Source organism: Ptiloglossa arizonensis, chromosome 4 (assembly GCF_051014685.1).
Source record: "Ptiloglossa arizonensis isolate GNS036 chromosome 4, iyPtiAriz1_principal, whole genome shotgun sequence".
NCBI classification, from domain to species: domain Eukaryota; kingdom Metazoa; phylum Arthropoda; class Insecta; order Hymenoptera; family Colletidae; genus Ptiloglossa; species Ptiloglossa arizonensis.
In genome coordinates, this window is record NC_135051.1 from 22,425,546 (window position 1) to 22,453,421 (window position 27,876).

Below are 27,876 nucleotides of genomic sequence, written 5' to 3' on the forward strand. Positions count from 1 at the left end.
CGGCGTTTCCAACGACGGATTCCTCCTCTTTCCTCGAAGCGCGCGGAATATACATTGTCGAGGAGCGGTGTGCACGTATCGCATCGGATTTCACGTGGCGTTTGCGGTTCCTCGGGAATGGATACTCGGTTATGGGTTACGGTTACGAGCGTTCGCGTCTCAGCGAAGCCGCGCCGCGAAATGTAGCACGATTTAACCGTGAACGATGGAAATTACACCGGGGTGAAGTGCGTCGCGGAATTTCGCGCACGAAATTGCGGTTATTGCAACGGGTTTCTTACGGCCAGACGGCCGGCCATCCTTATATCTCAATTAGGAGACTCCAACATGGCCGAGCATTTTCTCGACGCTCTTCGATAACGTGTTGCATCGACCCGGTCAACTTGACAGTAGCGAGAATGCGAATTTACTTTCTGGTAGATTTAATAACTTCGTCGTTCGTAATGAAAAATGCGCTTCAATTTTACCAGAAAAAATAATTGTGTATAAAATAAAGCTGAAACGAAGATCTACTTTTTACTCCATTTGATAATTAATATACGCCAATTTAACCAGAAAAGAGAAAAAATTGTTGATAGAGATAGAAAAGGAAATCTATTTTTTATTTTGTTTGATAACTTCATCGTGGACGGTGGAGTATGTATACCAATTGGATTAGAAGGGAGAAATAATTGTTCATAAAGCTAGAGTGAAGAACTGTTTTTTATTCAATTTTCTAACTTTATCCTGAACGATGAGAAACACATGTCGATCAGACCAGAAGAGAGGAAAGATTGTTAATGGACTTACAATGGGGTTTTTTCTTTGTTCTATTCGATAACTTTATTTTGAATAATGAGAAATGTATGTCAGTGTCAACAAAAGAAATAATCGTTGATACAAGAATGTACCTGAAAGACGATGCAACGTTGTGTCGGATACAAGTGTATTTAGATCACAGGATAGGTTATAGGGTAATTTCTGATTGTAGAATGTTAAAGTCTAATGCAACGTCACGCGGGATTTGACACCAATAATCTGGAGTCCCGGGCTCCAAAGAACCAATATCGATGACCCCCCGACTGGAGAAATTCAATACCGACAACGTCTGACTCAAGACATTCGATATCGATGGCTTCAGAGTCGAGAGATCCGACATTATGTAGTAGCTCCTGAGTGTGGAGACCCGATAATGAGGACTGTGTACCCCGAGAAACCCGATATCGATGACACCCAAATCAACGGACGAGATATATTGTTGAATTCTAATTCGAAGGATCTGTCGTTGATAATTGGCGACTCGAGGGACCTGACATTGACAACTACCAACTCGAGGGACATCATTATAGAGAGCTGGTAATTCGAAAGGTTCCAAATTTCAAAAACTTGGGATTGAGAACCTTTAATTTGGGAAATTTCAAATGGAGGGACGTGAAATCAAGAACAACCTACTCAGGAACCTGGTATAGACTTTTCTGAAGCTGGAAGAGTCAATATCGATGAATCCTAATCGCAACTCCCTTTAGTTTAGTGATCTGACATCAACATTTTTTGGCCCAGAAGACACCTATGGATATTTCTCACCTCGGTAAACCTATCACCAAGCTACCCCAAGTCAGTAGACCCACCATTAAGCTTCCCAACTTGTCGAATCTCAACTCTACCGACCTGACATCGGCAACCATAGTCCCAAACGACTCAACATCGACATCTTTCGATTCCGGAGGCCCTCCAAAGATACTTCTCGGTCCAACGAGCCTGTCATCGAGATCTACAAAGTCGGAAGGCCCAACCCCGAGGACTTCAAACGTGCCAAATCCTCGAGCCTAAGGACCTGACATCGACAACGTCGGAGCCAAACGACCTGACATCGACTACCTCCGCCTCAGTGTACCTCGTATCACCTACCTCCAGCCCGACAGCGCTTGCGGACAGCTGAAAAATATCGTCTACAAAGTGCAACGGATATTGTATGCACGCCAGACGTCCTCCATCGTGTGGGACGTTCCGAAGACCAGGAGACCGGGCACCGAGCGTGTCGCAGCTGCAGCTGCCGCGATCGCGTAGGATTCGTCGCGAGTACATAAAGCGTGACAGTCCGTTTCGCTGGTGAAAGACCCACGCTCTCGGGCAGCGTTCATTTGCACGCTCGCGTCCGCGTGACGCGCGGTTTCTCGTAAACCCGTTCGTATCTGTAATGCGCCTGCCCCTATCAGCGAGTGAGCAATTACGCTCGCGACGAGCCGCGCGCCCGTAGATTCTTTTTCACCCGTGGATCGCGCTAGGAGAGCCGATCACCGCGAAATTGCGAGATAAATTGGCTCGGATGTAATCGGAAACTTAATAGCCTCGATTAACCGCCGACGAGCAAATTACGGGGCTTAGGCACGGTGACGGGTTGGTCGATTTTGCTTAGAAATCGAGCGAGATGCTTCCGCGATTTTTAGAGACTCTCCGTTAATCCTGGAAAGAATCCTTTTCATATATATTCCGATAATCCTCCAAGTCTACCCGGGGAACCACAAGCGATTGATATATGTTTTAGAGTTTTTATTCTAATCGGAATTGAGGTTAGGAGCAGTCCGTATGTGTTGTTGGACTATTGGTCGTTCTTTTGTTCTAATACTAAGTGAGGTTATGTTCAATATTTATAAGTAGTGAGCCATTTGTGACACAACACCGGAAATTATTAATAACTTGTGTATTGTTAAATTGCGTTACCTCAAAATATTCGTGTAATGTTTTTATAAGTGTGCTAATAAATACCAAAAATTTCGAGAAAATAGGTCGAATATTTTTCTCGAGAAAAAATCCCCAAGATTGTGTACTTTTTGACAACGGACGCGAAGGCGATTGGAGGGCGAAACCAGGAAACGATTATGGTCGTCTCACCCAAAGAAAATTCTCTCTCAATCGTGGCTCACCGACCGTTTGGTGTTTATCTCGTTGATATTTGACACTGTACCGTAACGATAGGGCGAAATCTTTAACTAAGTGACTGCAATTACATGCCACGGTGAAAGTTAATTTATTTCAAGTAATGTGAACATATTAGAGATTAAATGTATCAAATCTGTATTTCGTAATTCACTACGTTGGAAAAATTATTCGGGTTTTCTCGTTCAAGATTTCTCATGTTACGAAGTCACTGATCGATAAGGGGAAACATTTAATTCAAATTACTATTTCTCGATGTTTGATAACGAAGTAATTATTTCATATGCAAAATTAATTGAAATTTAATGGCGCGAAAAATACTTCGATGATAGTTGTTTTTTTCTTCAAATTTTAAACGGTTGCGACACGGTACTCGTATTTGAACGATATCGATCGTTGCGTCCTCGATAAGTCGAAAGTCTGGGAGTCTCGTAGGTCAGTAGTCGAGATTACAGAGAACTGCACGAAAGATTATCCGAAAACGTTACCGATTGAGTTTTCAAAATAAATAAATTGTACAGAAAATCAATCCACGTATTAATGTGTTATTTTACATAAACCGATGAAGATATGCAAAATAATCTGTAAAACTAAAACAATAATTGCCTTTACAAGAATAAACCCTTTATATTTGTGATTGAAAATATTTAAAATGTAATAAGAAGACCAGTAATAAATAAAGATGCGTTTTGAAGATTAAACTATTTCTTTCCTCTGATAGTTATGGTTTCTGCAATTTATTTCCATAAAATTCTCCTCCAAAATCACAAGACAAACCTTTGGAACTTGTCGACGATCTGGTGACGCCATCTGTCGGAGAATGGTTTAATTCTTACGAGGTTGAAAGGAATGCACTCCTTAAACAAATAACTCGTGCGCTCGTCACACTTTCGATGATAAAAAATTGTCGTTTTTTACGACGGTAAAAAACACAGTAAAATACATTAACGATCGAACTAAATCACGAAGAACAAAAACTTTGCCATGATACGCATTTACCTACATATTTAAATTAAATAACCTAATCCAGACTTAACCTAAAACGAACAAAAAATTCTCAATCTACCAAATTTCTTTTACCCTGTTCATTTCAATACTACCTCAAACTTCGTTATTTGTTCTTTTATACTTTTATAGGTTATGTCGACTCTACATTACTTGCGCGATGTACATATCACCACTTTAAACTCGTCCTCCTAACCCTGTCTTTACCCCGACCAAGGCCAAATACGTCGTGCAACTTTCCAAAACCTATTCGAACGCGAAAGAAACCTCTCCACACCCTTCTAGGAGGAATTCGTTGTAAAACAAAAAAACAGCCACTTTTCCAAATTGATCCGGATTCCCCGTGGAGAACCGAGGAAAAATCGCGGAGTCGATCGATCGGGGTGGTCCCAGAGGTAGTACGCATTCCAGCTGGAGTCCAACAGTGAAACAACGACGAAGAAAGGGCAACAGGGCCCCAGGGGCAGCCACGTCGCGTGACATTTTTTCGAGAAAACACGCGTTTCTGGCTAGTGGGACTCGCAAAAAGATACCCGACAATGGGTATCTTCGGCGAGGGAATGGCTAAACGAGCGCCTCATTCGGCGATCATAGTCCCTAAATGGCCAGAAGGCGGATGGTGCCTTTAAGAGTAACGGGCGAGTTACGGCGCTGCCATTTGCCCAGCATCTCGAAAGAATAACGAATGAATGGATGTAATGACGGAGGGGGACACGCTCGGGGAATAACCAAAAACACGATCGTCGCAGAGACAGGATGAGTCACGGAATTGGGACGTACTTGTTTCGTTAAGGTGCCAGTGACCAAGCTCGAGATCTGCGTTTTCATTACTTAACCTTTTTTATTACTACAACGCACGTGCAATCACCGATTGGGATTGAATCTGTGACCTTGGATAACCAAAATTGCGATAAAGTCGATACTTTTGGCTGAGTTACCTTCGACCGAGATTCTTTTCGCATTGCTCATTGGGGATTTTGATCACTTCGAAGGAGACGGATCCATCCTCGAGAACTGAAAACAAACTGTGAAATGAAAATTTCGGAAAATACAGAGTATTTCCTTGTGCAATCTTTAAGGTTAAGATATTGCCCAAGGCATATTTTTGGTGCTACTTTGGTCTATGGTTTTTCTCTTTGTGTCGGAGTATTTCATCGTTAATCTACGTGCACCGTTCTTTTCGTTGATATAACCTCTGAAATTTAATTCGAGGTGTAATATTATTTGAGGTTAGTTTATAATCATTGGACACGAACTTATGTCCGTAGTGTTCTGTATAAATTAAGTCTAAGTGTAAAAATTCTACTTAAAATGATTATTTAGAGAATTAAGAGCTCTTTCTTGTATATTCTAAGATCAAATTTAATTGTTATCTACTCGAGGTAGAGAAAATTTATTGGAAAAAAATACTCACATACTCCCCGATCGATCCTCACGGTCCTCGTCAACAAACACGTATACTCGTGTTTGAAATGTTCCCAAAATCAAAGACGTCGATTCGTCGGGGACCGAAATTTTCGATTCGACCTCCCAGAAAACTCTCGCGTCTGGTTGGACGCGATACCGTGACAGAAGTTCAAGACCAAATGTAATCGTTTTCACCTCTTTATTAACCCTCACATTCCATCCCTCTCTTATTGCATATCGTCCCATTCCGCAGAGCGTGAACTTAAAACAGGGAGGTGTCCGAGTTTCTTGGAGGGCGACGCGTGCGTTAAACTCAAGGGAAACGGATTGTAATACGCGTCGCGAAAAATCATCGTATCACGACGTAGAGGTTAGGTTTCGGGTCAAGGGGAGGAGGAGGGAACAGGGTTTATCCGCGGTGTCGTACAAATATTGTCGTTCGAGTGATACAAAAACGCGTGCCGCCGGGTTAAAACGACGATTATAAAAGGGGTTAAATGCCTGGAAGAAAGAAGCAGGGGATCGAAGGTTCAGAAAAATTGTGCGTTTATTAGTGAAGATGACGCTCGACCCAATTCTCACCCTTCACTTACGCCAGCGTGTTTCGTTTCACTGCCCCCACCCCTCCGTCGCGGCGTGCGGCACGCGCGACCCCCTCTCCTCGTCGCTTCCATTCCGCCCTGTACAAGTGACGCTCCCGCGACTGGTTGCGAGACACTGTGCCGGTGGTTGCTCGCGCGCGCACGTTCCTGCTTCGACAAAATGGAGAACAGAGGAAACGATAATACTTGAAAATTTTAATTAAACATTAACGTGTACAATATCAGTCAGTCGACCCCCGTTATTCCGACGCGGACTTTCTTCCCTTCGAAGATCGAAGTCGAAGAGGATCGTGCACGGAAACGACAGTTTCACAGGGGAAAGAATTTTTTCGCCCTGGGGGAAAGTCGTTCGGTACTCGTGATGGTGGGGGGGGAGGGGGGGACGGAAAACGACGAAAGTGGGGGGTGGGGGGTCACGAAACGTTCCGACGAAGCCTCCTCATGTTCACCCCGAGACAAATTCGATCGCGAACAAAGTCTCGCATGGAACGTGGGATCAAAGAATGGAAAAAATTGTCCGATCTCTCTCCTTTCTCACCTATTTCGCTCACTCCCTCCCACTCTCTCCCGCCCTTTCTCTCTCCCTCGCGCGTGATTCGCACCCTGCCACCCTTTTATGCCGAACGTATGCAGCACATGTACGTGATTTCCATATATACTTATAATATATATATATTTTTTTTCCTTGCTTCCTTTTTATATTTATATATATATGTATATTTATATATTTGCATGTATAATTAGTTTTTATCCGCCTTCCGTCGTCGTGTAACTATCTATAATATTATCTACAGGGCAGTAGCCAAACGCTGTGACTGACTGTGCGACTTGGTTTTTTTTTCCGCTTGTGCGATCGGCTCGCGCGACGATTTACACTCGCGTTCGTCGATCGAGCAACGCGCGATCGATCGGGTCTTGCCCCCCCTAAGCGTCGGTAGTCGACGAGTTTCGAGCGATTTTCTTGTTCTTTTTTGTCCTTTTTTCTTTTTTATTCATTTATTTTGCACGCAGTCACGTGGCCAGGGACGAACTGCAAACACCCTCCTCCTTGTCGGTGTAAAGCGACGTCGAAAAAAGCTCGAGGAACGGTAGAAAGCTGGGCGAGCATCGAACGACTTTCAAATATTCCTTATTGTTGAAGAACAAAGAAAATTACTGGCAACTTTGGTGCAATGGAGACTTGGTTCTTTGGTTTTCAGACGTTCTCGTTCGGCGTGACTCGAGTATCCGTGAATTGTTTCAACGACTGGACACGGTTTAATAAATAACGACTCTTGATTATTATTATTATTCGAGTGCGGTACGAGCATCTACATTGGCTAACTAAAATTATACAATCGAAAGAAATTATTCAAGAACCCTGAATGCTTAAGCTCGGTAAAAATTGCTCAGTCAACGAGTGTCATTTATCTTCGAACTGTGTTGATTAAGAATTGTTTACTCGGACGAACGCTGTATGGCCTTCGAGTCTTGAATAGTTTTTTTTTTGTAAACACCCTGTATTTAACATCGATGAGCCTTCATTGTACGTTTCTTTGGTAAATGGTAAACTTGTGCGGTTACGAGGGAGACCCCTGGTCACGTGACTGATCGTGTGCACGTGTCCCGCGAGCGCATGCGCGCGCACCGCGTCATCGCGAGTCACGCTTGAATTCGGTTCGTTCGCAGCTCGTAAACGAAATTTTAACGTTGTTGCGCGGTCCTCTGGGATGATATCGAACGAGGTCCGTTAATTTGGTCGATGAAGGATTCGAACAAATTTCTACGGTCGCATTTGTGAAAACGAAGTCAAAGATTTCCGGAAAATATGGCGGTAACAAGCAACTTAAACGTCCCGCGCGAAAACGCGGTTGAATCAAAACTTTGGGGACAAATTTCGGGGCACGTTCGATTTTTCTATTTTTTTTTTCAATTATCACCCGCTCTCGACATTACAAAGTCTACGATTACTCGAAAGAAAAACAAAAATAAAAAAAAAGGAACATAAAATAATGGTACACAAACTAAATCAAACTTTCTATTCCGATTGTATACTTTTTTAGAGCAAATCAATTGTGTACGAAACGTGCCAATTAAGTATGAATTCTACCGGAAATAATCGGCGAAATAAAATTGAAATCTCTTGTAACGAAGAAACGAAAAAGATTGGTAATATTTTTCATCCGTAATCGAAACAGTGGCCCGACATTTTGTCTTCGCGGCGATAAGAACAAAATGGCGACCAGTTCAAGCCTCAGAGAAGTGTCTCGAACTCGCGCTCCGAGTGTTTTCTGCTTAGGCCTTTTCCTTTCATCGACACCATCGTCTTCGGTTTCTTGGTTATCGAAACTCTCTGTTTCGAGGCGCGTTCGATCCTTTTTGTGGTGTCACGCTGGCAGTAACTCGGCGTACGCCCTTCAGGGATGACGGTCCTCCTTCGTTCATCGAACGCGTCGCGACGACGAGCATCTTTATTCGCGAACAATCGCCGCCAAATGGAAGATACGCGGCTTGTCGTCGTTGAAGATCGTCGAGGAGCTCCCTTGTTCCCCTCCATTTCTCTTCATTTTTTTTTCCTTTTCAGAGAACCGTAGGAATTTTGAAAACTTTTTGTTTCACGCGCGTGTCAAACCCGAGCCACCAATTTCGAGCACTTTGACAATTTTGACCACTATCGTATTAAAATTTCTCGACAGATGTCACATTCTGCTCACTCTTCAACGAATATGGAAAACATTCATTTTGTATAACGCAGAACTTCTGTACAGACGATCGATATATATCCTGTGCGGTCGTAGCTTATTAAAATGGGTATATGTGAATTTTCTTCCTTAACATTTATCACAAAAAAACCGTTATATTTTTAAAAAAGTAATTCACAACGCACCTGGGGGGGGGGGGGGAGCATTTATCGTTACGAAGTCAAACTTTACTAAAAGTGGCCGAAATCGATGACTCGACCCCAATTGACATTGAAATTTACGCGAACCTAATATTCCTTGCACCCTAAAATCTACTATTGGGGTTGCTGCGGTTATTCTGGAGTATTATTACTTCAATTCTCTTCTATCGAAGATTCTGTTATTAAATTCTTAATTTCGATAGGGTTAATCGAATGTTCCCACCGCAACACGTATCTTTGCTTCAATCGTTAATAAAAATGATCAAACAACGACGGTATACCTTCCACGGTTCGTTTAATTATTTTCGTTAACGATCGAGGTAACTCGAGGAAACTACTTAACCTCGAAACACGAGTGTCTCGGTCTCGTTGCGAGAAATTGGCAAGAATCTCCGTGACACTCCAACAATACTTGACACTGTTGCAATTACTTCGTAAAACGGTGTTGTAGAAAAACAGAATTCATCGCCGCGAATACTTACTCTAACGCTTTGTGCTTGTAAACGCGAAGCGGAAACAAGACGAAGACGCTGGAATGGAGAGCACCGTGGAAAAGTAAGAGTGCAAAGGGTTCGATTGGCGAATTTCACTTGCCAATTAGGTTTGTCTGGGTCGGCCTTCGATCGCTAATGAGACCTATTCACGGCGATTTGTCGATAAAGTTCAGCCGATCGAAAGCCCGTCGAGTGCAGGCGCGTTCTAACGAATAAATTTGTAGAAATAAAATAAAAACGAGCGAGACGCATCTTCAGGGTGATTGAATCGATTGATCGATTCACTCTCCCGGAAACCTTACAAAATTATCGCAATTCCTCGTCCACGAACTCGAAGTTATCGTCGCCGAACGGTTTCCCGCGAAACTCGAGCATTCGAATTTCCCGCCATTGTTCGGGCGATCGTAACCTCGAAGCGTCATCCAATGGCGTCGATCGACTCTGGCGCGACGATCGCGTACGAACTTCGTGCGTCCATTACGATTACACAGACCACAAATTCTCGTTTCGGTACTCGCGTGTCTCTTAGGGAAGAAAATAAACGCGGCTCGTTCCCTTCGGTGAAAAACGATCAATAGTAAAAATAGCAATAGCAAGATTCAGAGATACCGAGTCCCGTCTATGCAGCACCCGTTATCGCGAAATGTGTCCCGTATTTTGGAGGTTATGTTTGCCGGTCCAAAATCGAGCGTCGCCATCTTTTAACGAAGAGATTCGCTCTCGAATCAACGAGCGAGTACCTCGCAAACGAGACTCCGTTTCACGCGCTAAATAAATTACTTCTCCCTTCTCGTGGTCCCGTTGCATTGATCGCGTTTCTAACGAAACGAACAAGGTTGTGCTTGCGCTGGTAAGCCCCTGTCTTTGCCCGCCACGGTGTCGCAAATAAGACCAGGCAAAATCGAAACCCTCTTCCCAAGGAATTCTAAACATTCACGACCTTATCGGCGCAGAAACGTCGGGGAAAGAATTTCTCGATTTGCAGGAGTCTCGTTCGCGATCGTTTCTCGTCATTCTCTCGTATATCTCGACATTTGATCGACGAGGTTAGGTTTCAGCGACGTATACCGTTTCGCTCGAATACAATCACAACAATACGCATGTAATTTTCTCTCCAATCGAAACAGCAGGAACAAACAAACAAACAAAAGGTAAGTCGAAAGGGGCTTCAAACGAATTCAACCACAAACATATACGCAGGAGTTTCCTCGAATCTCGTTCGCGATCTTCGAATCGCTTTCGTGCAAGACCTCCTCCGACGCGTGCGATGAAAGGGGGGAGGGAGTTACAGTAGAAGAGTGCGAGAATAGGGGGAAGGCGTGAAGTGGAGGGGGTAGAAAGCAAAACAGTGACAGAGAAAGAAGTTCCGAGCGGGAGAGAGCGGACGCAGTTTTCGTTTCGAGCTAGGAGAAAGAGAGAGATCATCGGCGACGATCAGTCGCGCGGTACACCCGGAACGATGAACTTAGGAACTTCCTCGATAGATGAACGTCATCCCCGACCGACCCGCGTGTGTCCCGATCTTCGATCCACCATGTCGCGTGAACGAGCGTGTGTACCAAAGAGTGTCCTGGAAGGAAGAGCCGGTATAATGATCCACGCGATCGCGCCGTTTCGATTTACACTCTTCGTTTCCTCTCTCTTTTTTTTTTCTTTTCTTTCTTCGCCCCTTCTTCTTATTCTTCCTCTTCTTCTCTCCTCTACCTCTAATCTTATCGACCCGCTCCTTCTCTGTGCGTTCTCGTTTACATCCGTTTCGATTTTTTCCTTTTCTCGCTCGTCAGTTCGGTCGAGTTCGTGCGCATGCGCCGCCTGGCGGCGAGCGCGGTCACGTGGCCCCAATATGGCGTCGCGCAGAAGAGCGAGCCGCTTCGAGTGTAGGTTATCCGTCGAGGTCCTCTCGGACGACGAGGGCGACCTCTACGCGAGAGAGGTTAATTCCGATGTCCGGTGGTCGAGGGGAGTGGCCGGGGCGTTTCGTACGCCCTGACCCGACGTCTCCGATCGCCAATGCCTCCCGGGTCCCGTCATCGGCCAGCGTTGACAGCGTCGCGGGCGCCCCGTGTCTACGCTGGGCTGCCCGCTCAAGAGACTAAGGGTGTGTTGGTCCGCTGCCACCCCGTTGCCCACGACGCGCGATTACGTCGTTCCCTTCTTACCCTTCGATTTACCCGTTACGTGCTCGTCGCTCGTCGGGTTGGGTGTTACGCTGCCGAGTCTGGCCACCCGTCGGTAGATGTCGCTGTTGACGAAACGGGGATACGAGTCGCGGTGCATCAGCGTGTAGATCTGCAGCTGGGCCTCGTCGAAGGTGTGCGGGGTCGGGTGCACCATGTTGCGGTTCACTATTTCGCGCACTCGCGAGTCCAGGCTCACCTGAAATCAGTCACAGGTGTTCACGCGAAGATCTTTTAATTTCATGGTTGGACAGGAGCAGTAAGATTCTAATTGGTGCGTGACGGAAACGCCAGATGGCGCCGGTCGAGAATCTGCGACACATCTAACCTCGACACGTCTGACGTGCTAAAAGTTTGCAGTTGGTTATCGAAACGCAGGTTACATTATTTTCATAACGAGTAAATGCGTACCGAAATTGAGAGTTTACTCGAAAATTTCGACGAAAGGTTGAACGAAAAGGATAAGTGCCCTCTTTTCCACGGTACGTTTCTACACGGAGCATAGTAGAGACGCTAGATGGCGTTGGTTAACTGTTCGCAGACACTAGTTGCGCGTTTAAACGCAACAAACTTATCTTACTCATTACGATTTACGCGTTTAAAGATCGTAAAGAGTTAAATTTAAATTATTTCTGCAGCTCGAACAGTAGAAGCGTACCGCGTTTGAGTTCAATCACATTGCAATTAACCAAAGCGCTGCTAGATGGCGATCTTACCACGCTAATTTAACTCTAGACTAGAATCTCGCGAAATATCTAACCTCGACGCATCCAATATGCCCGAATCTCACAAACGTAAATCAAAAATTGTTCCTTCAAAATCTTTAACCGATCTAAAATTTACAATATACACAGATGATCTTACTCAAGCATCTCTAACGATTTCGTGGCACATGCCGCACACATGGGCACCTAACCTAACATAGAACAAAGGCCAGGACTGCACGGATGTTTGAGTCGCGATAGCGACGTTTGCCATCGCTCATTGTTACAGGCTGTCATACCCTCCCTATGACAACAGATTCCACAATGGTTCAACCATTATCGAGAACTGCAGATGGCGATTCTTTCGTCCCAGATCAAACATCCGAGCAGTCGAGGTTCATAGCCAACCGGCACTCACTTCCTTCGGCGAGAGTATGGATATGTACTCGTCGTAGATGAAGCGCGCCGATTCCTCGATCCTCTCCGGATTGGTCTCGCGCTTCAGCTGCTCGCACGCCAGCCAGAACGCAATGTTCTCCTCGCTGTACTCGCTCACGAGGAACTCCCTGAAGAGCTCGCGGCCCGCGGGACTCCTCATCAGCTTGTCGAAGGACGAACCCCAGGACCTGACCTGCTGCAGGTCCTCGTCCAGGCTGCACTCTATGTTGCCATCTGTGCCGTTCCCCGTCCCTGTCAGCTCGCCCCCCATGCCGACGCCACTCCCGTGATCACCACTGACGCTCGCGTTTCCCTTCTTCTTCCCCTGGTCACCTGCACCGCCTGCACCCGTCGAGTTGCCGCCGACCGCCGCCAAACTGTGGATCCAGTTTTCTTTTCAATGATTCGTCTCAATACAATCGATCGACGTTCGACGTTACCCAGAGGGAGCCATTGGTCACGTAAGACCAATTATACTACTCACGAGTCAGAGATTACTCTGTGCGGAGACAGTCCTCAACGAATTAAACCCCGTGTACCTCTAATTTCGACACTACGGCTGTTTACAGGATTGTCTGAGCCCCTATGGTGGAACGAGGATCGAACTGCGGATCCAGTTCTCTTTTCAATTATTCGCTTCGATGTAATTAATTAGGTTCAACGTTCTGTTACCCGAAGACTGTCCTTAGAACATTTGTTAAGAGCTCCCTACTTAAAGGGTTCCGCACTTATTAGTTACTTTTATATTTTGCAAAGAATAAACGAATGTAATCACAGTAGAGGCGTCTAATTTTTTTTAACCCACCCCTTTAAATCTATGTTATGTTTGTAGAAAAATATATGCTTTTAAAGTATTCCCGAATACCTAAAAATGTTTTGATTATATTATATTATGATAAGAATAACGAACCCTGCAATCTCTAGAGGCAGCACTACTCGAAGACAGTTGCCAAAAAAACTACTCGAATAATGTGCTTACTTTCGAAACAATTACTTTGTTACTCACAAGTTGTGTAATCAATCACTCGAACTTCGACACTACCGATTTTCAATTACAAAACTCTCCACCTCTATTCTCTTCCACTCAAACGCACAAATCCATTATTATCGTCACAGATGCACCTTAACGAAACCATCAAAATTAAGATTCCACGTTTTGCTACCCAAAAGATAATTGGACAAATACGATTTCTCGTATTTTCCTTAAACAAATCCTACTTCTATTCACAAATTAGAGGTTACACGGTGTCCACTCGATCCTCGTACGATCTTTAATTTCGACACGGTTCACCAGAGATCTTCCGTCCCCTATCTTTTCCCCAAAGAACGAGATGCGGGGAAACAGGGCCCCGAAACTGATCGCGTTATCGCGACGATGGCGACACGGTGGTGAATAGACGCGAAAACGGGCAAGAATCGGGTAGTGGGGGGGGGGGGGGGGGGGGAGAAAAAAATAAAAGAAGAGGAGGACAAAGAGCAACCCCTCGTTCGACGCATCGTTGTGGACACGCTACAATGCGGCAACGATAAATTGAAACACGTTCGCTCGGCGCTGGTACGGGGCAAAAATAAAGAGACGGCGCGGAACGCTTTTCTCATCGTCGTCCGCCCGCCGTGTTTCCCGCTGCCAGCGGCTCCATTATTTCCGGAAACTTCCACGTTTCGTTCTGCAAACAGTCGGCCGTGCCGATAACGCCGGAACGGGTCGGGAAAAGAGGCGCGCGGATAAATAAGCAGATAGAGCCTGGCCGGAAAACCGTACCCTCTTGCAACGAGGGGAGAGAAGATTTCCGTTCATGGGATGGACACGTGTCGCGCCATCCGTAGGGATGTTTTTTTTTCTTTTTTCTCTTTTCGGCCGTGAAATCTTCCCCGAAGCTCGAAAATATTGAACCACTGGACGGTGAATTACACGACGAGTGCCTTCAAAGTTGATGGACTTGCGAAACTTGTTAAGAATTTTATTTCGTTCATCAACGGTTGTTCATATTGATGTATCGTTTGATGAGAAGCTTTTGGAAATGTTTCTTTTGTAATTGGTTGCTCGTGATTATTTAAAAGTATTGTGTACGTTGATTAATAATTGAGAAGAAGGAAATATTTAGAAAGAAAAGTTTCTTTTGTAATTGGTTACTCGAAAGTATTTAAAAGTATTGTGTACGTTGATTAATAGTTGAAAAGAAGGATTTGAAATATTTAGAAAAAAAAGTTTCTCCTATAATGGGTTACCCGAAATTGTTTAACTGTCGTTTATGGGTTAATTAATGGTCAACAAGAACGATTTGAAATATTTAGAATATTTAGAAGCAAGCTTGTTCTATAGTCGATTATACGAAATTATTTAAAAGTATTTCATACATTACTTAGTAATCGGAAATATCAATTTGCAATATTTGAAAACAAATTTTCTTCTGTAATTGGTTATTCGAAATTATTTCAATGTATTTTATACGTTAATATATTCGAAAAAAAAAGATTGATGTTAGTATTTTGATAAAATTTATTCGAAAGAGAAGTCTGTACTAGGATCGAGCGAAGAGTAATGACCGTGACTTTTGAAATAATTGTTTCGTATGTTGTTAATAGAAATTGATAGTGTTAGCATTTTAGTGAGTACTAATAAGGAAGATATAGATACTTTCTTCCTCTTATCTATCTGGTTTCGTCAAAGAATGATTTTTAAATCTTCTTAAAAATTAATCGTCTACTATAGTTTTTAATTTCGTTAATCAACAATGTATTAATAAATGAATCTAAATTGCAAGCTTCGAATCAAGAACTCCCCTTTCACAAAGTGCTTATCCAGTGTTACAATTTTCTATCTCGATCGAATGACGTGTCCAATCGAAAACGATTACGATTCACTCGTTATGCATTCCTGCGGATTATCGCAGGGATTTTAATTACACCGGTGCCTGTGTAACTGAGAACGTCTCGAGACCTCTAAACCTCTTACAATCGGCAAACAGACGCGATAAAACTTTGAAGACGCGTCGTAATCTTAGGCAATCCTTGACACTTCGACGACCGCACGACTCGGGCAAATGTTCGATTGTGAGTTTATAAATTCAGCATTTTATAAATATTCAAACACCACCGTCCCATATTTCCATCGTCGAATTACATAAAATTAATTTACGTGACCCGTTTACAGGTTCGATGTATATTTCGTTCCAATCCTCCAAAACTTTATTGAAATATTTTTAAATTCTGTATTTATATAAAAGGAAAATTCTAATCGACGAAACTTATCGAAAAATAAAATTTACTTAATAAAAATATAAAAGATCGTTTCTGGTCTGTAAATTGCCCGCAAAGAATATTAAAAAGAATCAACCTTCAAATTTTCTAAACCAAAACGTCTACCATTTTCAAAGGTGTGTAAATTATTCTTGATAAAAAAACTTGGTAAGAAAAGATACTAATATTCTAAAAGAAAAAAAATCCTCCCATTTTTTTCCCTTTAAGAACTTTAAGCTTCCAACGGTGCAACTTTTGCTGGAAACGTTTTTCACAATTTTTAAAAAAAAGTTACGTGGCCGTAAATAAAATGCCCCGATACAAGGGGTGGTTTTCACCAAGCCTCGGAGTCGCGAGCCGAGGACCGACGAAATACCGCATACTATTTATAGGTCGAACCGAGGAACATTTACTCGAAGTTTCGTCGCATATCGTACGACAGTTCGCAGTCCTTCGTTGTTAAACGGAAACTTAACGAGTTGGTGACAGTGGGACCGGGGAACCCCAGATCGCGTATACGTGACGGCGGCTGGTAACTCCTACGTCCCGTACGAAGTCACGTACACGCGACAGCGGCCGTCAAAGTGTTGATTAATCCGTACGCGTACGCCGAGTTGATCGAGAGGAGTCTTCGGCGTGCCTGAACCGCGACATAACTTCGCGAAACAACGTTAACGAGTCCAACCTCCGATGGCCTGCTTACCATTTATTCCTGCGTGCGGCATGAAACAAAGAAAGAGTGTAGGTACGGTTGCTCGACGGGTAAAATAGGTCGTGGCTCCGTTTAAAGACAATGGACTGACATCGTTCCGACGACGATTATATTACGAAACGCTTGGCGATAATGGCTTGTCACGCCGGCAGGATATACGGAGTTATCGCGCGACAAGTTCCGAGGATCGATCGTCGGACGACCATCTTTTTTTTTCTTTTCCTTTTTTCGCTTTTTCTACGTTCTTATCTTTCTTTTTGCGATCGAAACGCGATCCATTGGTGTACTCGCGAGTCGCCCTGGTTTTCTTCAACCCCCTTCGCCCCAGTGACGTTTTATCGTTACAATTGTCCGTTGTCTTTCGAGAGCTTCCGGTATCCAGAACGTTACGACGCTCTGAATACCGAAGTAAAACATGTAATCGCGCGCGGACGAAATTTTCAGTGCTTTTGTTTTCAACGAGAGTAGTATTTCGATATTCGTTGCACGGGAGACGTTTTTTTTTTTTAGAAGTTTTAGAGAAATTATCAAGTGAGATTTGAAAAATGTGCGTTGGTAATGGGGACTCGAACTTCTGATATTTAGAAAAAAATATTTTGATAAATGTATCCATTGAAAAATAGAAGCGCATTGGAATTGGGGTTCGAAAGTTTGATATTAAAAAAAGATAAATGTTTTGGTAAATGCATTGTAAAAATGGTCTATGAGAAAGTTTTGTTTTTCATATTCATGGTGCATACGTGCTTTTATGTATGATTTTGGTTAACGATTGATACAGAGATGTTTGATATAAAGAGTGTGACATTTCGAGAAAAAAACATTGCAAGCACACCACTTTCTGTGAAAAACAACGCTTTCTATTCAATCCCAAGCACGTGTTGCTTTGTCCCAAAAAGATCTCTACAATTGATTAGATAACCGAGCCAAAATACACCCCTCTAATCAAAAGAAACAGGAAACCTTTTACGAGCAAAGGGAAAGGTACACTTAGATGCTCCTCGACTCTACAATCGAATCGCATGACGAAATCAAAGGAATGCAAACAAACCCTCGTCGCTTCTCCACTCTAAATCGCCCACGTGAATTTCGTCAACGCGTGAACACGCAGGTAAAAACCAGAGGCGGGCATCATCTGCACGACAAAATTATTTGTACGTGGAATCGAATGAAATAATAAATGAATGTTTGTTAAGTTTCATTCGTTATTATAATATTATTCATTGCAAGCTTGTCTTTAATAACGTCGTAACCTTTCGACCGGTAAAAAGTAATGCCTAATCGGGAAATATAAAATATTTTATAAATTTATACATACAGGGTGGAAGAGTTCACCTTTAATTATCAGTTCTGTTTTTAATTGCACGAAAAATGTTCACGAGAAAATTTGAACAATTTTAAAGAAGTAATAACGTGGAAGTAGTATTTGTTTCTATCGTCTCATTTTTCTGAATTTATTCAAAGTCAGTAATATTTTTACTAGGAAAAAATATTTTTTGGATATATGGAAAAGAAGCTGTAAAAACCTACTTTTGTGTACTTAAAAAAAAAAGAATAATATAAAACTCAAAAAATGTTTAGCAATTTTGAAGTAAATACTTTCTACTAATATTTCTAAAACTGTTCCCTCTTCTGTATATATTTACATTTACAAAACATTCTATCATTTTTCTCATTAGACTCTAAATTTCAAAAAACCTACTGTATAAATTGCAAAAAATCACCTTCCACATACTAAACAAAGAAAAAAAATTGTAAAGAACTCAAAAAATTTTTAGCAACCCCAAAATAAATACCTCTCATTAATATTTCTAAAGATCCCCCCCCCCCCCCCCTCCACCAGCGTATATTTACCTCGATAAAATATTCTCTCATTTCTCTCGTTAAACATTACCAAAATCCTCAATTGAAGAGGTCTATGCCACGATCGAGAGCCACGAGTTTGTTAAAGACACGTCCCCAATTAAATTTTTGTCAATGAACAACCCTGTCCGTGTTTTGTTTACCCCGACGATGTTGCCCGACTCTAAGAAATAGACAGGAATGGTAATACCACGAGCAACTACAACACCAGCACCAGCACAGGCAACAGTTTTCTTTCTTCGAGCGTCCCATGATCCCAGATCCCTGGCGTTGCTGTTGCTGCGGCTGCTGCTGCGACGAAGGCGGTTGCTGTTGCTGCTGCTGCAGCTGCTGTTGCTGCTGTTGCTGCTGCTGAGCGCTCTGTTGCGGATTGCTATGCTGCGACGAGGACCCGGACGCCTGACCTTGGCTCTGGGCACGGAGCCGGCAACCACCGGCTACACCCTCGCCGCCCCCTGTCCCGTGACTAACGCTGATCCCCATTGCAGTTGCACCGATTCCGCTCGACATCTGCAAACGATATCTCGTCTTGGTGAGCCGGCCCGTCCTCCACGGGAACCGCCGACCGTTCGCTAAAAATAAGCGCACCGAGACAACCGAGGCCGCGGCCGACACTTCTCGCGCTTGACCTTAACCTTCTCGACGAGGCGGTCGGAATTTTGGTTGCGCGTTCGTCGGTTGGCCCTCCGGAGGGCCTTGGCTGAGAAAGTGTAATTGGACTTGCGCAAACACGCGAGGAAACGAGGGAAGATAACTCAATTCGAGCGGAATGTTGAATCTTTTTTAGGTGGCAGAGTTGAGGTTCATAGTGGGGTTGTTCCGATGTGGGAGATTGACGGGAGGATGTGAAATTCTTGTAGGAGTCTTCCAGAGGAGTTCTCTAGAGTATTTCTCATGCGAGAGTTTGATTGGAGAATAGAACTATCCTCTATAGGAGTCCTCTGTAAAAGTCTTTAGAGGAGTTTTCTAGAGCAGTTCTCGTGTGAGTGTTTAATGGGAGGTTGGAATTATCCTCTATAGGAGTCGTTTAGAGGAGTTCTCACGTGAGAGTTTAATAAGAGGATGGAACTATCCTCTATAGGAGTCCTCTGGAGGAGTTCTCGCGCGGGAATCTTCTAGATGCGAGGACGTAGAGTTATTCAAATAGATCAATATTTGGCGATCATGGAATAGGTAGACAGTCGTAGGACTGTCTCATTGGAAGGTTCCATTGGAGGTGACGAAGTTGAGGTTGATAGTGGAGGAGTTCTGACGTGGGAGTTTGATTGGAGGACGTGAAATTATCCTCTATAGGAATCCTCTAGAGGAGATCTAACGTGGGAGTTGGATGGAAGGACGTGCAATTACAGAGGCAGATGAACCTTTCGTGGTCAAAACTAAGTTAGTAGACAGTCGGAGATGTGTATGGGTTAGTAGATGGTTTAATTGGAGCGTAATTTCGAGTCCTTCTAAGGTGATAAAGTTGAGGTTGAGAGTAGAAGCTACCTCTTCCTAATGTATATAGTATTTTAGGGGGATTCCAAGCAGAGAAGATTGCTTTCTGAAGGTATGAAATCAACCGGTATAAAGAGTGGATAATTTATGGTCGAAGGAATAGGTGGTGATTAATCGAAACAAAATGTTGAATCTTTCTGACCTCAGAGTCGAGTGTGTCAGTGAAAATAGTCCTTCAAAGATCAGTCATGGAAATTTTAATCAGAGGAGGTGAAATTGTCCAGCAGAGGAGTATCTAGGGTAGGTTGTGACGAAGGAGTAGATGAACAGGCGAAGATGGTTTAATCGGCGTGAAATCTTGAGTGTTCTAAGCTGGCAGAGTCGAGGGTGCGGTTAGAAGTTGGCTTCTAGAAGGGTTCCTAGTGTCTGTTGCCTTTTAGCGAGGTTCCAAGTGGTAGTTATCTTCCAGAGGGGTCTCCTCTCGAGAATATTATTGCAGGACTATAGAATGGTCGAAGCAGAGTGAACTTGCTCGAGGAGTACCCTTCTACCAATGGAATAGCTACAAATAACTATATAGTTAATAATCACTACAACAAAGTAGAGCTCCTCGTTAAAAACAAACACCGATAGGAAAAAGAAACCAAGGCAAAGATTGAAAATTGTCGAATCCAAAAAAGAAGAATCCTTCTCGTAGACAACCAAGGGACAATTTCTATCTCGCTACGAAGAGTTCCTTCGTCGGTAGGCGGTTGACTAATGACGTCGGTGTCGTGAACGATTCGAAGTCAGTTGCTAACGAATCTCGAGCGACGGCACAATGAAATTTGTCTCGACGAAATTTTAAAACAACCTACGCAATTTTTCGAACGTTTGTTCCGTCCCGCTGGTCCATTCGAATCCGCTGATTTTGAGTTTTATTTCGTTCGCAGAAAATTGGAGCGCCCGAAGAGAGTCAAAATGGAGTTTCCGCTAAAATTGGAACGCGAGTCCGTTTATCGTGCAGTGAAACTGGATGAATTCTCTGGTTTATTTGAACGCCTGAAAAACATCACAGTCGGATTCACACGCGGAAGCACGATACAGTCGTTAAGCTTTAATTGAAACAAGCTGACCGTGCGGTAATTGACACATAAGCTTTCAAAAGGCAGCCAATTAGTTTGGTTACCATTGTTGCACGCTCAGCTGCATCTATCGATCCGCTCGTATTTTCAAAGTTAACGCGGAAACAACGATAGCCGAATGCAAGATTCGCCAAAGAGATTCACTGTTCGTGTGTTCCCAAAGGGAACAATGTTTTCCAACGGTCAAAGGAAGCTGGAAAATTATCTTCCTCCCCACTCACGGGTTTTTCTTTTTGCAAAGAAACTTTCTTTCATACGCGACAAACTCTCGTCCTAGCCTTTCACCCCTAGACTTTGTCGTTCCAGTTTGAATCGTACTCCGAAAACGTCTCCAAAGTACAATATGGAATATTTAGAACCCGAGTGTACGCAATTTCTACAGACGACTGGCGAACTCTAGTCAAAGGAGAACTCTGAAAAAAATGGATACGTAATTTTCTACTATCCGCGTTCCTTCGTACGGAATCGAGAAACTCGAGCCTCCAAACTTATCTCAATTTTAACCCCAAGGACGAATTATTTTTCACGAAAGAAATAAAAAGTTCAAATCGATACTGACCCATCGGCCTTCTAACCGTGTTCTCGCGTTAAATTATTGGAAAATTTAATCACCAACTTGCAATTTTAGTCACTTTCGCGTTACAGTGTCCGGTAGTAACCGTGAGCGTTCTCGAAGTTGGTAACGATTCCGTACTTGAACCAGAGTGTACCGATCGTATTCATTGTGTGATTATCAGACCGTTAAAATCGAGCAAGTGCCTACAAAAGGAACCTCGTGGATCGAGGCTTCAATGAGCAAAGCTGCGCGCATGCACAGCCACCCCACTCCACCCCCTCTCTCTCACTCTTGGGGGCCGCTTTATTTTTACGCTCACGGTGTACATCGATGATCTGCTTCGCGAGCGGCTTCGCACGATAACGACCACGCTCCAGAGTCGCTAATACGGGCTGTGGGCAGAGATTGATAAACAACAGACATTTGCGGAGATCCACGTGTGTGCGAAGATGGTGGATCGTAGAGAGACGACAATTATTTTGGGATAGGAAAATACTTATCAAAATCGAAACTAATCCTTGAAATTTGTTTGGAAGAAACAACCTGGTAACACCTCTTTAGAGAACAATTTCGGAACATGAAAATAGTTTATTGGTTATGAATGATCTTTAAACATTCTATGGGAGGTGAAGATTCGAGAGTGGATTTTTCACGACTTCGAATGAAAGGTTAGGAAAGAAATGAAGAGACACGGAGGTTGATGTCATAGGTGTTGACATCTTGCTGGAAATTTTGGAAGATTTTCATATTTTCGAAATTATCGAGTATTTTAATTTTTCGCGATTAAAAATCTAAAAATGTCTATTCTTCGAAAATACTCGAGGGGAGAGTTCTTCGAACGTATTATTCGCGAGGATAATCGAAGAATCAAAGATTCTAAAGAAAAGAAAAGGATCTATTATAAACAAAACTCTCATTGCGTAAAAGAACATTATTTTATCAACGCGCTACACGAAATTGTTCCTCCCAACAGTATCATCATCGAGTCCACATCCCGCGGAGTTCGAAACATTTACAAACTTCGCCAAGTAAATTTTCGCGAGAAAAAGGTACGCGCGTGGGAAATTGCATTTGACGAAATAATATTTACGTGATCGGTTCAAGCGATACGAGAAACGTAACAGATACAAGATGGACGGGGGGAGGGGATCACAGGGTACTGAATCACCCGGTAAATCGTTGGAACGTTGCCCAAAAGTGCATTCGCACAGTGTTTACATTCAACGATTTGTAAAAGTGGAGGGGGAAGGTTGTTGGAAAATATAAAAATATTTTCGAGACGAGAACAATACTAGCGCGAAAGGTATTGTCACCAACGACGCCATCTTGGCGCCACGATTATTTCGATTCCAACGGACGTCATCGTTATCATATTGACGCGTGTTTCGAGTCGTACCACTTGTTCTAATTATGCAACGCGCTCTCGGACACTTGTTGATGCGCGTGTCGCGGTTTAGCCGCCGTTAAATCTTTAAACGTTCGTACATATCTCTCGAAAGCGCCGCGACGCCGCTCGTTATCGACGCGAACGCGTCGGTGGATCGACCCCGTCGACACGTTGCTCAATTGGAAAGCACGTGCACGGCATGAGGAATGCGGCACCCTGAATTCGTCGAGCCGCACTTCGCTCGCGTATTGTGTCAGTTGTACGAAGACCCGCTTTATTTGTTTACCCTGGCTACCGAGTCGACGCGAGATTAGTTTGATTTCCGTATCGACAGTATTTTTAGAACTCTCGTTTGCACGTTTGCAGGTTTGCGGCTCGTCGGGAAGAAGAATTGTGGGATCTCAATGTGATGGGGAAAAAGTCATCCTCGAATTCGTTGGAGGACATCTGGTGTTGCAAGTGACTTCGTAGGATGTCTTTCTCCGACCTGAGTTGCAAAGGACACCTTATGATGTTCCCAGGCTCTCTCTTTCTTCGATTGAGTAATTTTTTCTGGATTATGACTATCTTGAGAGCGGATAGAAGTGAATTTCAATTTGGTAGAAGAAAAAGTCGCCTTCGAATTCGTTGGAGGACATCTGGTGTTACAAGTGACTTCGTGGAATGTCTTTCTCCAACCGGAGTTGCAAGTGACTCCATACAATGTTTTTAGGTGACTTTCTTCCTTCGATCGAATAATTTTTTCTCGATTGTAACTATCTTGAAAGCAAATAGAAAACAAATCCCAATTTAATAGAAAAAATTCGTCCTTGACTTCTTAGGAGGAGTTTGAATTTGCAAGTGACTCCATAAAGTGTTTCTACGATCTCTGTTTGTCTGACTAGTAATTCTTTCTCGATTGGAACTATCTCGAGTGCAGATTAATAGTGTGTCTTTAAAGATTAGGACAACAGGGATATTGAAGATCGATAGGATGATGATGGTCGAGTTTGAGAATATTTGGCTGAACTTTTTGCCCCTGGTATTGTCTCGTCTTCGGTGTGTTTACTTTGTGACCCATACGTGTGTAATTGTCATATAGAATATTATGTATATTGTTAGAACTCTGTATAGAAAATTACAAAAACATTTTCAATAGGAAATTATACAAAATATTATACAAAATATTTGTACAACTCTATAAAGAGTATTGTATAGAATTATCGATAAATAATTATACAATTTTTGTATTCCCCTCCTTCCGAATGTTTATAAAATTTACATCGAAAATGCGCGCATTCCTCGCGTATTTTAAAAAGAACTTCGCCCGATTGTTATTGTTTTCCAACACCGAAGAGGATCGGGACAACAGGGTCGGGAACGTGTAGCCGATAAAGCGACTTGCCAAGACTGCCAGCAATTTGTAATTCCGCCGAAACACCACCCCCGTCACGCGCGAGTAGATCGCGAAACGCTTCCTAGTCGCGGCGCGTGTCAGCGGCAACGATTCCGTCCGTGGCCGAATATAAATCCCGGTTGGATCAACAGGCTAGCCAGCGGCCAACCCGAATCCACGGTTTACCGACGCCTTCCAGCTGTTGAGCGAACGCGTTCGACGCCGTCCGTCTCGTATTTGCTCCGCGCACTCGGTATTCGCCGAATTACGAATAACGTTCGTCACTCGGCGAATACTTAGAAGAGCGAGGTTGCCTAAATTGGACCGTGTTGACGGGACAGTCGAAATTGGTACAAAAATATCGTTTATTTAATTATTTGCTTCTTCTTGAATTAAGTTGAATAATTTTGACTCTTTTGCTGGAAATTCAAGATTAAATAATTTTGTTTTGGTTGCTGGAGATTTCACAACCAACGACAATGTCAAAAATGGTCCAATCTGAGCAATCCTATAGTACAGAGCTGTAAAGAATGACCTTGGATGGAATTACGATTTGGAGATGGAAATTTTTCGACGTCGTTTAAATTAATAAGTGGTGGTATCGAAAAATGGATTTCGCGTCATCGAAATTCTTCAAGGACATTCCTCGCAGTTCCTTGCAGCAGTGTGGATGGAATGTTGGAAATCGAAGTGTTTGAAGTGCGAGATGTGGATTGCACGATCATCTTTTCTAAATTTACCGAGTGTATTGCAAGATTATTTATATTGTTTCGGATCATAGTTCCGCTGCAAGGAAACTTCTACTTTTTCGTCATTTTGTATATCGGTTTCCCTCGAAATTTATCGAGTTATTTCAGCTCGACGTGAATAAGATAAGCCTGGACGCGTAAACTCGAATAAGTAGAAGTTAAACACAGTTTCGTTCCTTTTCGATATTTTCTGCTTCCTTATCGTATATGTGGCAACCCAAGTAGCATCTCACGATGAAATAATTTTAGCTTCATTTCTGGAGTAGACTTTACCTCAATTATTACTATTAATCAATCAAAGGTTTCGATTGAATTCGTACCGCGTGTTATCGTTAGTTCTTGCATTTTTCTACTACCTTCTACTCGAAGGGTCATTGACTGAACTTTGTATACGAATATTTAAAAATCCATTCCATGAAAATATACGCGTTACTACGTCTACGATCTTGAGCTGAATTTTTTCTCTCAAACTCTTCTCTAAAATATCGAAAAGGAAGACAAAAGTTCGTCACTCGTGGTCATGGTGTTACTCGACGTAAATAAGGAACTAATGTGGATAGAAATTTTCGTAGAAATTTTCCACATTGCGTACGCAACGTTATTAATCGCGTTTTGACGGATCGTCCTCTTCAAGTAACTCCTTTCTTTTCCAATTTCAATCGTACTTTCCGTACGATTAATTTCATAACAATTCTTCCTTATTTACGTCCCGAGGTTCCGCGTTTCCGCGTCGGAGGGGAACGCGGCGTCCGCGCCGCTTCGAACTCCTCGCGGGCAAGTCGCTTGCCCGCGAGTTGCCCGTCGCCGCGGCGCGTACGCTCGGTCGGTCAATCGATCGATATCGCGTCGCATCACCTCTCTCTCTCCCTCCCTCTCCCTCTCTCTTTCTCTTGCCTCACCTCTATCATGTTCCATGCGCCCGAAAGCGAGTCCAGCTCGCTTCCCGCGTCCGTGCGATCTCAAAGCCTCGACGCTCAAAGGACGCGACGCGCGCCACCGTGCAACGAGTCGTCGTCGTTGACCAACCCCGTGGACGCAGTGTTCGCCCCCCGCCCCTCGAGGGAGCCTCCCGCTCTCGCGTGGAAATATATTCCTCCTTTATCCCGGTCCAGCGACGAGACCGAGGCCTCCGCGGGCCTCGCCCAAACGTGGCTGCATTCTCCCCCGCGGGCAACCGCGGTGCCCTGGCCCCCTCCGCGAACTTGTTTTCACGCACTCACGGACGGACACATACGCGCACCACGCACCACGAGCACCGCGTGAAACGAACCGTGACGAAACGAGAGGAAGGGCAAAGAGGGACCAGTCACGTCTTCCTCTTGGTCGTATCGGCGCGGCGAGGTCCAGCCAGACGATCCGTCTCGCGCATCATACACCACCGCCGGCCATTTCCCGCCACCCGTCCTCCTCGACGTCTTCGTCTCCTCGGCTACCGTTGGTAGCTCGAGACAACCCTCGAGCTTACCGCCGGTCGGGCTCCGCGATCACCACCACCACCACCACCGCGTAGAACGCTGCGCGACCCGGCCCCATCCACCTAGGATGGTCGGGGTCTGGGTCCCCCCTCAGCCGCGCGCAGATCGCCACCCGCGCGCCAAGGGAGAGGCGGAGGAGACCCGCGATGAACGACGTTCGATCGCGGAAAATAAGAACCGTAGCAGCGAGTTGCTTGTATTTTTTTCCTCTCTTCCTCCTCAATGGCGTCGTCCCCTATGGGCGGGCACCGCTCGCAACTCGCTCGCGACACCCGTCGCGGTCCTGTCCCATCGGGATGTCTGGCACCCGGCCGCGTCCATCGACCGGGCGGTTTACGAGGCGGGACACCGGGGAGTATTTCCACTCTCGCGGTTTATCACGTCTATCGTGGTCGTTTTCGTCGTCTCGTGGCCTCTCCCTCGGGGGAGAGTACCCGCGGTCCAAGTGTCTAAGCCGCGGCGTGGGCGGCCGCTCGAGCACCGCGCTGATTCTCACCGCACGGCGTCGTCCTCGAGGACGGTTTCGCGGTGTATAAATAGGCACGGTTCGTCTCTCTCTGTTCGTGGCTCGCCGCAGGGCGCTGGCGCGGCCGGCTCGGGAGCGCCGCTACCGCCGTCTCCGTCGTCGCGAGACGACAGAACGATTCGTCGTCGTACGACGACGGGACCGACCGTGCCTGGCCGCCGGTTCTAACAGGGCGGCTGCCACCGGTAACCGGAAACCGGGGGCACGGAAGAAGGAGACGCGTTCCGAGCGTCCAGCGAGCACGGAAGCGCGACACGGGGAAACATCGTTCGAGAAGTTCGGCGCGCCTCAACGACGCATCCGAGGGACTTTTCCGGCGCGCTTCGCGCCTGTCTCTTTCGGGAACCGTGAGCCGAGCGCGGTGGGGATAGCGGAGAGGGGTGGGAGCGCACGACGGTGACCGACGACGCGCGACGAAGCGAGAGAGAGAGAGAGTCTGCGCGCTGGAGGAGTGGGGGTACGGTGAGCGCGAACGAGTCGCGCCGGTTATTGATTGGCAGAAGTCGGGAACAGAGCCGTAGAGACGAGCCCACGGCGCTGTCGCGCTCAGACACCGGACCTCGGTTCGCGTCCCACCGGGGGTGGTGTTCCTCGCTCCGGTACCCCGGAGTCGACGAATTTCACCCCGGGGGTTGAAAACCACGTTACCCCGCGGGTCCACCGACCCCTCCCGTACAGACGAAATACGGTAACGAGAGGAGGGGAGCTCCAAGGAGCGACCTCACCCTGTCCACGCCGCGGATCAGTCGATGCACTTGCTCTCGCGTTTCGGGGTCCTCGATCTCTTCGGTGGGGGTTTCGCGTAGCACACACC

The 27,876-nt window shown here is 44.8% G+C and overlaps 1 protein-coding gene across 3 annotated transcripts; it reads right to left on the reverse strand.

Annotated features, from left to right (window-relative positions):
• Positions 1-5,510: 5,510 nt before the first annotated feature.
• On the reverse strand, positions 5,511-26,102 carry Dhit (regulator of G protein signaling double hit). 3 transcript variants are annotated; one of them, XM_076308738.1, is made up of 5 exons: positions 25,961-26,102; positions 18,627-18,946; positions 16,568-16,576; positions 12,605-13,001; positions 5,511-11,681 (listed from the first exon to the last, which is right to left on the reverse strand). In XM_076308738.1, the coding sequence occupies exons 1-5, from the start codon at positions 25,967-25,969 to the stop codon at positions 11,445-11,447; spliced, it is 972 nt and encodes a 323-aa protein (XP_076164853.1). In that variant the 5' UTR covers positions 25,970-26,102; the 3' UTR covers positions 5,511-11,444. The 3 variants fall into 3 exon arrangements, with proteins under 3 accessions (XP_076164853.1, XP_076164856.1, XP_076164854.1); XM_076308741.1 differs by lacking the exon at positions 16,568-16,576 and having other exon boundaries at positions 18,630-18,946; XM_076308739.1 differs by lacking the exon at positions 16,568-16,576.
• Between the last annotated feature and the right edge of the window lie 1,774 nt (positions 26,103-27,876).